This window comes from Narcine bancroftii, chromosome 1 (genome assembly GCF_036971445.1).
Source record: "Narcine bancroftii isolate sNarBan1 chromosome 1, sNarBan1.hap1, whole genome shotgun sequence".
Lineage (NCBI taxonomy): Eukaryota > Metazoa > Chordata > Chondrichthyes > Torpediniformes > Narcinidae > Narcine > Narcine bancroftii.
The window spans coordinates 266,086,849-266,099,255 of record NC_091469.1 but is presented as its reverse complement, the minus strand read 5'-3'; the positions used below and the strand labels follow the sequence as shown (position 1 = coordinate 266,099,255).

Genomic DNA, 12,407 nt, shown 5'->3' with positions numbered 1-12,407 from the left:
CCGATAACCAGGCACTGAACACCAACCAGCCAGAAACAATCCCCTTGACATTTACCCTCTCATCAACAAACCTTCCCACATTAAAAAAAAAACTCTGGTTGGTTTCTGAAGTTACTGATCCTTTCAGCATGACATAAACACAGCCCCAACTCAGATGTCTCATTTCAAACACTCCCTCTGATAGGAAGCCCTTGTGGAGTTAGGGAGGGCAACAGGCAACACTGAAGTTTGCAGCAGCTAGACAACAACCAAAAGAGCTTTGGCTGCCCCAGGCCACATTGGAGATTATGCTTCTTAGAGAACAGAGCAAGCAGCATGCCTATACTACCTGATGAAGACCATAAAGAGTAAAAACTTCACTGCTGAGGATCGGCTCCTCATGATCAACCCATGCCTGAAGGATACTCACTGATAAGTGCTGTGACAATATCCTCCATGTTTTCCAAAAAGCTGCTGAGATGCTGAGTGAAGGTGAGATGTGGAGATGTAATCTGTGACACCACTGCTGCAGCTTCTGCACGCGTTGCTTCAGGGTTTGATTCATTAGTCAAAAGATCAGCCAAGCACAGCACACCATCCACCTACAAGAGGAACATGATTATATCTCAAAAAGAGTTAAGATATTTTCATCCCCAATTAGTATTCATATTACATCACTCTCAACACAGAAGAGTAAACTCGTATGAATTTCCCACCCTCAATTTTTATCATCTTCTGAATATATACGGGGGAGGGGGGGGCTAGTGTTTCACAAGTATAAGATAGAATAAAGCTAATTGAAGCCTTTTAAAGATATCGGTCTTAAAGGTCCTCCGAGAGCTTAATATTGATATTCCTACACCTGTCTCCCTCTGTTACACAGCAGCCTCTTGAGATTAGTATTGGCCACCACCACCATTCACAATCCTTGTATTTATCCAACTAAAGCTATTGATAAAATAAGAGTGTCTGCCCTTTTTGGTTAATTCAGATGCCTGCCTGCTTTTTACTCACACTTTGAAGGGCTCAGACTCAAAATATCAGTTATACATCTATGCCTCCGATGGATGCTTCAAGACCTGCTAGGTTCCTCCAACATTTCTGTTTTTACTACAATCACCATATTTACGGGAGTGAGGAAAGATGGCGTAGAAGACAGACCTTCCCCCAGCTAGATTTTTAAATACCCAATTTTAAAATTTATAAAAGTGGTTAAAAGTAATATTTACAGTTTTTGGAATAGTGGAGGATTGTAATGGCTACTAATGTGAAAAAGTCAAAAGCCCAATTACAGAAGAAATGACCTGAAAAGTGTTGAAGAATTGAGGCCTACTTATCAAGTTGAAACCACTGAGTCGTCAATGGGAGCCCCGAGGACTCCTGCACGGCTAAGTATTACGCTAGGGACAATCCTACATCCACAAGATGGTGCCGGCTCTATGACAAGCTCAACTGGCGCTGACTCGCATGCCCGTGAAGCCAGGTGTGTGGGGGGTCCAGCTGAGAGAGGAGCCCTTGAGCCCACGATGTTACTTAGTGGTCCGGGGGTGCGCAGTGTAGCGTCGAAGGATGCACCTACGTGATTGATGGTTCAGCTGGGCATGCGCGGTGCTCCTAGGGTGCGTGAATTACTGGAAAAGGTGTGGGCTGTGGGGGAGCCTGAGCAACGGCGGCCTGACGAGGTCGGTGCGCCGTCATCAGGTGTCCAGACCTGCAGCTGCACCAAAAAAGGACCAGTTGTGGTTGAAGAATAAGAAGAAGAGGATTTAACTTACTGGAATGTACACAGGAAGAAATACGGGCTGAGACTAGAGAAGGTAGGCCTCAAAGGGAGGTGATGGAATCTGAACTGGATTCTGTGTTTACTGTTTTGGAAGGGATTGCTTACCAAATGGAGAATATGTCGAAGCAGATGACTGAAGGATTTTTGGAAATCAAAACTAAAATGAGTACTATGTGTGAAGAAATGACAAATATGAAGCAAGATATGACTGTAGTTAAAAGTGATGTTAATAGATGCACAAAATCAGTAGACACTACAAGATAATTTCAAAAAAATTGAAGCAGCTTTTTTTGAATGTAAAAATCAAGTGGAACGTAATAGGGAAAAAATGGAAAAAGTGGAAGATTATTTTGTGGACTGGGGGATTCAGAAAAAGAAATGATTGAAAAAGATTGATTCATTGGAAAATCAAAGTCAGAGGAATTATGTAAAAATAGTGGGTCTTGCAGAAGATATTGAAGGTTCTGACCCGATAAAATTTTTTAAGAAATGGTGTTGGGCAAGGAGTTTTTTCCGGAAGGTCTGGAGTTGGATTGAGCACATAGAGCATTAAGGAAGAAGCCGTTTCCAGTACAGTCACCACGGGCGGTTTTAATTCATTGTTTGAAATACTAAAATAGAGAAATTATATTACGACTGGGGTGCAGAAAGTGCGACAAAGTCAAACTCCAATGATGATTTAGAATATTCTTTCACGTGGACTTGAGTCAAGAAATTATTGGACGACTTCGAGAATTTAATTCAGCTAAAGAAGTATTGTGGTGGAAGGGTTATAAATTTGCTTTTCATTATCCTGCGGTGTTGAAAGTTTTTTACAGAAATTTTCAATCCCAATTTTTTGAAAATCATCATGATGCATTAATTTTTGCTAATTAATTGCCAGATTTGTGAGAGAATTATTTCTTCAATAATTCCTTTTTCTGAATCCTCCACTTTTTCCCTATTATGTTCCCCACTTGATTTTTAGATTCAAAAAAAGCTGCTTCAATTTTTTTTTAAATGATCTTGTACAGTGTCTACTGATTTTATACATCTATTAACATCACTTTTAACTACAGTCATATCTTGCTTCATATTTGTCATTTCTTCACACATAGTACTCATTTTAGTTTTGACTTCCAAAAATCCTTCAGTCATCTGCTTCGACATATTCTCCATTTGGTAAGCAATCCCTTCCAAAACAGTAAACATAGATTCCAGTCGAAAATCCATCACCTCCCTTTGAGGTCTACCTTCTCTAGGTTGTCACCGAAAAGAAGGGCAAATGGAAATGGGAATGGGAATGGGAAGAATGGGAAGGATGGAAAGAAAGAAGAACTGACACAAAGTCTTCTTGATATTGAAGACACAGAACAATCATTAGGGCTGGAATCACTGGGTTGAATATACTTACTATATTTGATTGTGTTTAATTAAGCAATGTTTATATGGCTGGCTGGGAGGTGGTGGATGGTACTGAAATCTTTGATAGTCATCTGACGCTAGTGGGCTTTACCACACTCAGATTTTTAGGGCGTTTTTTAAGAGGTGATTTTTCTTTTTTTTTCAATTTGATGTTTTATAGGGGAAGGGTTTACAATTTTAAGGATTTATAAGGGGGCTGATATTTTGTAGTGAGTGAATATATTATTAGTTTGTAGTAATGTCTAATTTGAAATTTGCAACCTTTAATGTTCAAGGGGTGAATAATGAATAATCCAATTAAGCAGAAGCGAGTATTGGCCTATATATATATAAATAAATGAAAGTTGATATTGCTTTTTTTTCAAGAAACACACTTGACTGAAAAAGAACACTTGAAGTTGAAGAAAGAGTGAGTTGGTCATGTGTTTTCTTTTAATTCTAAGGCGAGAGGCGTAGTGATTTTAATTCATAAGAGTTTGCCATTTGAGGTAGAATTATTGGAAGGAAATGCTGGGAGTTTTGAGGGTGAGCTAAAATTTTTTGCTGAATCTTGGACTTTTCTTAATGTTTATGCACCTCATATAGATGATGAATGGTTTATTTCAGAAGCTTTTTTGTTGTTAAATCAAGCTAATGAAAATATTCTAGTTGGGGGAGATTTTAATTGCGTTTTGGATCCTTTATTGGATAGATCTCCAAAAAGTATAAGGAAACCAAAGATGGTGATACAAATTGGGGCCTTGATGAAAGATTTAAATTTGGTGGATATTTGGAGAAGAGTTAACCCTACGGAGAAAGATTTCTCTTTTTATTCATCTCAACATGATTCATTTTCCAGAATAGATTTTTTTTGGTATCGGCATATTTACAGGGTAGAGTATTACAGGCTGAATATAGAAGTAGGGTTATATCAGATAATTCTTTAATGCTCTTTTCTTGTGTAAGCTCGGAAGTGGTACATTCGTCTTACAGATATAAGTTTAATACAATGTTATTGAAAAAACTAAAGTTTGTTACTTTTGTTAAAGAACAGATTACTTTGTTTTTGGCTGAGAATGTTAATTCTGTAGATAGTCATTTTGTACTATGGGATGCTTTGAAAGGTTATTTGAGATGGCAGATTATTAGTTATACTACAAAAGTTAAGAAATATATGGCAGAAAGTTTAGCTTTGGAGGAACAAATTACTGAGTTAGAGAAAGATTTTCAGAAAGATGTGACAGGAGATTAAAAAAAAGCTGCTTTAGTGAATTTGAAACTATGTTATAATACATTACAAACTTATCAATTTGAGTATTTAATTAATCGATCTAAACAGCGTTATTATGAATTGGGCAAGGGGGCACATAAGGTACCTGCATGGCAATTAAAAACAGAACAAGTATTGCAGACTATTGATGCTGTTAAAAATAATTCAATATTTACCTACAAACCTCAGGAAATTAATGACCAGTTTTATTCATTCTATCAAAAATTATATACTTCTGAGGGGAAGCAGGACAATGGTTTTATTGAATCTTATTTATCCAAATTAACGTTACCGGTATTAGGGGAGGAAGATGTTATGGAATTGGAATCTCTGTTTATAGATTTTGAGATTAAGGAAGCTATACAGGAGATGTTAAATGGAAAGTCACCAGGGGATGATGAATTATCTGTGGAATTTTATAAACTCTTTTATGAAGATTTATCTTCTGTATTTGGGGATGTATTACAACAAATAACTGAAGAACAGGTGTTACCGGAATTTTGTTTGAGTGCCTTAATTACTGTAATTCCAAAAAAAGATAGAGACCTGTTGAAAGTGTCTTTGTATAGACCTATTTCTTTATTAAATGTAGATTATAAAATTATAGCAAAATTGTTAGCAAATTGGCTTGCTAAGTAATTACCCAAGTTTATACATATTGATCAAACAGGTTTTATTAAGAATAGGAATATGTCAGATAATATTCTTCGGTCAATGCATATCGAAAGCAGCCCAACCACCCAATGGTGATTGCGCTGGATGCGGAAAAAAGCCTTTGATAGGGTTAAATGGAATTTTTTAATTTAAGGTGTTAGAGAAGTTTAAATTTGGCCCCTTTTTTATTGGTTGGGTTAAAGCTTTAGATACAAACCCAATTGCCAGGGTGGTGACAAATGGTCAAGTTTCTTTGCCATTTAAATTGATACACTTGACAAGGTTGTCCATTGTCACCAGACTTGTTTGGATTGGCTATTGAACGATTAGCTCAGACAATAAGACAGAATGATAAGATAAGAGAGATGAGGGTTATGGATGATGAATATAAGATTAATTTATTTGCAGACGATGTGTTGATATATTTGACAGAACCAAAACAGTCATTGTCACAGTTGCAGAAATGTCTATTGCAATTTGGAGAGCTATCTGGATATAAAGTTAATTGGGATAAGAGTGAAATCTTACCAGTTGGAGAAGGTGATTATTCAGAATATAAAAATATCATAAAATTAAAATGGTCAGATAAAATTAAATATTTAGGAGTAATTGTAATGCTGATTACCAATCTTTATATAAATTAAATTATGTTCCTTTATTAAAAAGGATTAAAGCGGATTTAATTAAATTTAATTAAAGATCTTCTGTTAATCTTAATTGGTCGGGTAAATTGTATTAAAATGAATATTTTTTCCTCAAATTCAATATTTGTTTTAGATGATACCATGTTTCCTTTCAAATGTTTTTTTTTCAGGATTTAAATAAAGTGGTGAGGGAGTATTTATGGAAAGGTAAATTAACTCGAGTAGCATTGTATAAACTCACATTGAAATATGTATTAGGTGGACTCCAGTTACCTCAATTTTAAAATTATTACAAAGCAACTCAGTTGAAATTTGTTGGTAGATTGATGGACTTGGATCAACCCCCAAGTTAGGTGAAAGTGGAGATCGATTGTATTTCTGAAGTTTGTATTTCAATGGAATATGAATTTTCTGTGGGAATGTAATATGCCAGTATTAAAACATTTGTTAAAGGTTTGGACTAAAAGAAATATGGTTTTAGGATTGAAAGGTAAATTATCAATTTTAACTCAATTATATAATAACCAGCTTATTCCTTTTTCAGTGTTTAATAATCATTTAAAGGGTTGGGATTCTAAGGGTATAAAGATAATGCAGGATTGTTTTGAGGAAGGACAGTTTCTTTCTTTTAATCAATTGAGGGAACGGTTTGATATACCTGTAAATTCTTTGTTTGATAAAAGATAATTATGGTAAAGAGATGAATTTACCTATATTGACAAAGTTTGAATCTTTGATTTCCTCCATACCAAAGAAGGGTTATATTTCAGTTATGCATCAAGTGTTACAAGATAGTATGGATAAACCGGAATGGGAGAAATCTAGGCTTAAATGGGAAAATGATTTAACGTGTAATTTTTCCAGAGGATATGTGTTATGATAGTGTAACTAAATTGACAAATGTAAGATATGGAATGGTTAATTATAATTTTCTACATCAGTTATATTTAACTCCAGAGAAATTGAAAAAATATGGTTTTAGTAATTTGGATTCTTGTTTTAGATGTGGTTTATGTACTGGAACTGTTTTACATGCTGTTTGGTCTTGTGTTAAAGTGCAACCATTTTGGGAAGGAATTAGGTTAATTTTGGAAAACATTATATAACATTAAATTACCATTAGACCCATTGATTTATTTTATTGGGTTATATGGTCTCTTTGAGGGGATTAGGGTTGGATAAGTTTCAAATTGCATTTGTATGCTTAGTGTTATCTGTAGCATTAAAATATGTATCTAGTACTTGGAAAGATAATATAGAGATTAATATAGAATGCTGGAATAATGAATTAACAGCTTGTATTATTATGGAAATAATTACATATAACTTGCATGACAATCATTCTTGTTTTTTTTAATAAAGTGGTCTCCTTACTTGGAGTATATGCATTTAGATATACTTTGATTTATTGTAAATATTTTTCAGTTTTTTTTATTCATATCTGGCTCTCCTTAAGAGAGCTGGCTGATGGGGTGGGGTTTTTGTTTTCATTTTTATACTTATAGAAAATTGATTTCTTTTTGTTATTGGACTGTATGTTTTTTTTTAAGATCTTTTAAATAAAGTTTTTTATTTTAAATCACAGTGTTTAAGGAGTTTTATGTTTCACTCCAATCTTTTTCATCCAATCAAGGTTATGAGCCTCTGTATTGATTCATTGGAAGAAACCATCACTTGTACACTTCATGGCTTACTGAGCTTCAAATATACATTTAATACAATGAAATTCCTTTGAATCTATTCAATGGAGTGTTGATCCATAAATGGTCTTTATCATTGAACTCTGATCAAGCTCTGGTCATTTGGCCAAGAGTTTCCTGCATAGTTTAGACTCGGATTAACCAACCACATTTCCACATATAACCAGCAGCCTTTTCGGGAGTTCTGCACAGATCTTCTTTTCCCCATTGTCAGTTGTTTACTCTATTTTTTTCTAATCACTCAGTATTAATGATGAAGGCAATTGAAGGAAGCAACTCCAAGTACTAGCAATTTTTAATTATTAGCAATGCTTTTCAAGTTTACCAAAAGTTACAGACATTCGTAATTTTGACAGCTTTCTGATGTGATTGGGTGTAGTTAAGTCAGCTTTGTATGATCATTTTTTTGTACAACAGCAATAATTATGAGTGGCCATGAAATGTTTTAACATCCATAAGTTAATGGAGAATCTGAGAAGCAATAGCACGCGAAGGGATTTACCACTAGAAATTTGCCATGCTAAATAAAAACTTTAAAATAAGGACTTGAAAAACATTTTTAAATTGTAATCCTGGTGCTATGACCTATAGTTAAATTGTAGAATGACAGGAAGTTTAATTACCAATGACATGCAAAGTCCATGCCTTTTCACAGTAGGATTGTACAAAATGCAACAATCTCATCCAAGCAAATTGAATCTCATGGCTGGAAGGCCATCTTAGAAAATATTTTTTTTTATTCTTGGCTGAGTCACAGTCCCAAGGCAATATCATAATATCTTAATCAAATATGGGAACAAATTGCACAATCGATCATGATTTTAACAGAAAGCTTCACAGATAAAATTGACAGGCTGATTTTTCTCCATCTACCCCAACAATTTTATTTCAGTTAGCAAAATAAAGCTAAATCACTTTAATAGATAGTACCATAATTCAATACAAGATAATAGTCTGCAGTGAGTAATTCAATCAATTATTTTCAATGGTGTAACAAATGTATGAATGGTTTGTGCACATGATTCAAACAATATGCCTGAATAAGTGACATAAACTCTTGCAAACCATCTCATTTAGAGGTTCTGTTACTTGCAAACCATTCTGTTAATGAAATATTTCCAAAAGGCAGCTTAAACATGGAAGTAATGCTGATAAAAGGACAACACAATTGACAATAATGCAGGAAGTAAGCAGAAACACAAGCGATTTCTAGCAAATATTTACATAACAGATCAAATGAAAAGGATCAAGAAAATTCAGTCATCCACAACAGGAGAATGATTTACATCTATGACTAAAAGTAGGAATAAGGTGTCGTACCTTGGATGTATAAAGTTGCCACTTGTTCCGATTTGCTTTTTTGTGATGAACAAACCATGCATTATAAAGGTAAATACCTTGGGGTAGGGGAATCTTAAACTAGAGGGTATAGATTTAAAGTGTGCGGAAAAGATTTAAGATGAACTTTAGGTGTTTATTCTTCACATAAAAGTAGTGGTTATGTAGAATGAGCTGCCAGTGGAAGTGGTAGAAGCAGAGACAATTGTAATGTTCAAAAGACATTTAGACGTACATAGACACAGGCTTGGAGGGATCTAGGCTGAATGCAGGCAAATGTGACTAGCTTGGTTGGAACAGACAGGTTGGACTGAAGGTCATTTTCTATGTTGTAGAATTCTATGACTTTATCCACCAAGAAAAACACAATTGAATTCACGATATCCAATCCCACATCAAGATCATAGCACTGCTTTTACAACTTACTCCTTACCAGTCTTTTCTTTCTGTCATTTACCATCACATCTCAACCTCACTGATCCCACCCACAAACCTTTCCATCAGATCCCACCCTCACTGAACCCCCCCCACCAATCACTCCATCAGAACCCACCCTCACTAATCCAGTCCAGAACCCACCCACACTAATCCAGTCCAGAACCCACCCACACTAATCCAGTCCAGAACCCACCCACACTAATCCAGTCCAAAACCCTCCCACACTAATCCAGTCCAGAACCCACCCACACTAATCCAGTCCAGAACCCAACCACACTAATCCAGTCCAGAACCCACCCACACTAATCCAGTCCAGAACCCACCCATACTAATCCAGTCCAGAACCCACCCACACTAATCCAGTCCAGCAACATCCCCATCAGATCCCATTCTTATTAATTCTTAACAAGCAGCCCTTTCTTCATTGCTGGCTGCTAACACTTTATTCAACCTAAACTCCTGCTATTCTTTTACATTCAGATGGCATGGTGATAATTATGTAAAACAAACATCTGCAGAATTTGGAAGTGCATGTTTCACCTGAAACATTAACCTGGTTTCTCCTTTTGCAGATGCTGCCTGACATCCTGAGTATTTTTAATTTTTATTTGAGATTTCCAGAATTGGTATTTTATTGATTTTCAAATTCTAAGATGGTCCGTGCCTTGGCAAAATTACCTCTAAATCCTCCGTTCAGCTCAATTTGTTTGAAAATATGGTGCATTGTTTGCAATTTATTTTCTGCATCAAGCGATTTAATGCAAACAATTTCAAAGTAGTTTTACAATGATATAGCCAACAATTACATTAGGTCCTGAATGTCTGCTATACAAACAGAAGTATCAGACAAATGTAGACACCATGCTGTAAATCTCAAATAAAAACAGAAAGTGCTGTAAACACTCAGGGGATCAGGCAACCTCTGTGGGAAGAGAAGAAGTTAACCTTTCCGATGAAAGATCATTTGTCAGAATTTGGAATGTAATGGTTTGACCTCAACAATTAATGAACTATTATGCCATTTGTCCAGGATACTGATGAAAGCTGAAAGTTTTCATATTGATTGGTGGGGGGGGTTCAGTGAGGGTGGGATCTGAAAGCACAGAGAGTGCTTGATTAAATAAATCGAGAGAGGGAGCAAGAAAGAGTAATCATGAAAATGAGTACAAAACAGATCAAGGGAACATGCATTCAAACTGTTGAATCTGCTCTGGGCCAATAAGATAACAAGATAGACATGGCAGTCTGTGGGACATATGGTTCACAGCTAATCTTACATCAGCTACACAAGAATTTCCTACAAGCCAAAAGCAAAATTTATTTTTAAAATTATTTTATCAGTGGACATTATTTGTTCCAAAGCTAGAGAAAGCCCAAGCCTCAGTATTTACATTGTATGCACAGTAAAGCCAGAATTTCTGAACTTGGTATCATTTATGTCTGCTATTGTACTACACATGATTCTATTCTCTTCTTTAGTTTCCATCAATATTCCAATTATTTTTCTTCCAAACCCTACAATATTATGCATTGAACGTTACAAAGTATTGTCGTAATCCTTTTTACTTACCTTGGCGTATAATCTGCGCTGAAATATAAACTATTTCATGCTGAAAAAAAGTTAAAAATTGAGGCCACATTAAAAGCTCAACATGATTAGTTTTTTTTTAAGTAGCAAATGCTACAGGAATCTCCATTACACTTAAAAGCTTATTGCAGATTTACTTCAAATGTTATGTGTTTGCACCCTACATTTCATTTCATCATACAGTCTGAGGTGAATCTGTTCACAGTTAATTAATTGCTCTAGATTCAATTTGATTTGCAGAAACTTCTATAATTAAGTTAATACCTTCTTACAGCAAGATGTCAATAATATTCAGGCATAGAATAAGTAATCAGAAACACTCTGTCCACATACATAACAAGCAATAGACAACTTAAACAAGAGAGAATCGCTTCGAACCATCTAGTCTTGGCATAAGCTGTGTCAGGTTTACCATCATCAACAGTTTCTGAATGGGAGGGGAATGTCAACACAGACCAGGGTTGGATGTCTTTGACACCCCAAAGCCTTCCCACCATTTACAATGCATGAGTTAGGACCACAATGGAACATTCCCCACTTTCCTGGATAAGCACAACTCCAACAGTAGTCAAGAAGCTCAACATCATCCAAAAGCAACTGATTAGCTGACATCCCAACAACCTCCTTGAATATTCATTCCCTCCACCACTGCTGTATCAAAGCAGCAATGTGCGTGCAATAAACAAATGTGCTGGAGACACTCATAAGGTCAAGAAGCAACCCTGGAAGGAAAGGGTCACCAACATTTTAGGCCTGAACCCTTTGTCAAGATATGAGTAGGGTGTGTATCATCGAATTACTACCTTAGGCTACATTGCCAAACCCTCAACTGCCATAATGAAGGAGGAAAAGTGTATTTGGCACAAGGAACAAGTACCATCTAACTTGGAAATTGTGATAGTACAGATTCTATCACCAATGTGTATATGTACATATGTACAGATGGTAGTGTAGGATGACTGTGATTGGTTGAGAGCGTAGCCACACCTACTGGCAGGTCTTAAACGATTGCTCCTAGCCAGACTAGGTCATTCTGGACTGGTCGACCTACTTGTGATATGCTCCAGTCTTTTAGTTAATCAAAGCCTTGGTTTGGATCAACAAGTCTTTGGTTCTTTCGACGTGCACTACAGAAATATATTGCCAATCTTTCATCATCTTAGTGTCATATTAACCCTATCCAACATATTTAGGGAGTATTATCATCTTAAAAACAATCAGAGACATTGTCGACATCCTGGGAAATGAAGATATGTGTCTAGAGAGCCTCAAAAGAGTTGGAGCACACAACACATAGGCTATTTAGCTCACCACATCCATACTGAACATCAAGGATGCTGTGGTGGTACACCACCAGCCTACTGAAGGGGGAAACCTCTGTACCTGCAGGAGTGTAATGGGACAGGACAACACCTGGCCAGCTGCCAATCAGTCGGCCTGAATGGATCAAGTCCAACTTGGTCGGGTATCAATCACCCTCCGGGATATAAGCCTGCGCCGGCCTCCTGAGGCCTCACTCAGAGTTGCTGCAACCACAGCCAGCCTGGCTCTGTGGAGGTTTTTGTGGATTAAAGCCTGTTGTACAGTTTTTACCTTGTGTGTGTCTGATTCTGTCAAACCGCACCACAGA

At 36.3% G+C, this 12,407-nt stretch overlaps 1 protein-coding gene across 1 annotated transcript in view; it reads right to left on the bottom strand.

Annotated features, from left to right (window-relative positions):
* LOC138751409 (protein inscuteable homolog) overlaps positions 1 to 12,407 on the bottom strand; it is a 200,428-nt gene that overhangs the window by 81,411 nt on the left and 106,610 nt on the right. The window contains exon 6 of the mRNA XM_069913655.1: positions 410 to 581. Coding sequence (XP_069769756.1) covers positions 410 to 581 — 172 coding nt within the window. The remainder of the gene's footprint in view (positions 1 to 409; positions 582 to 12,407) is intronic.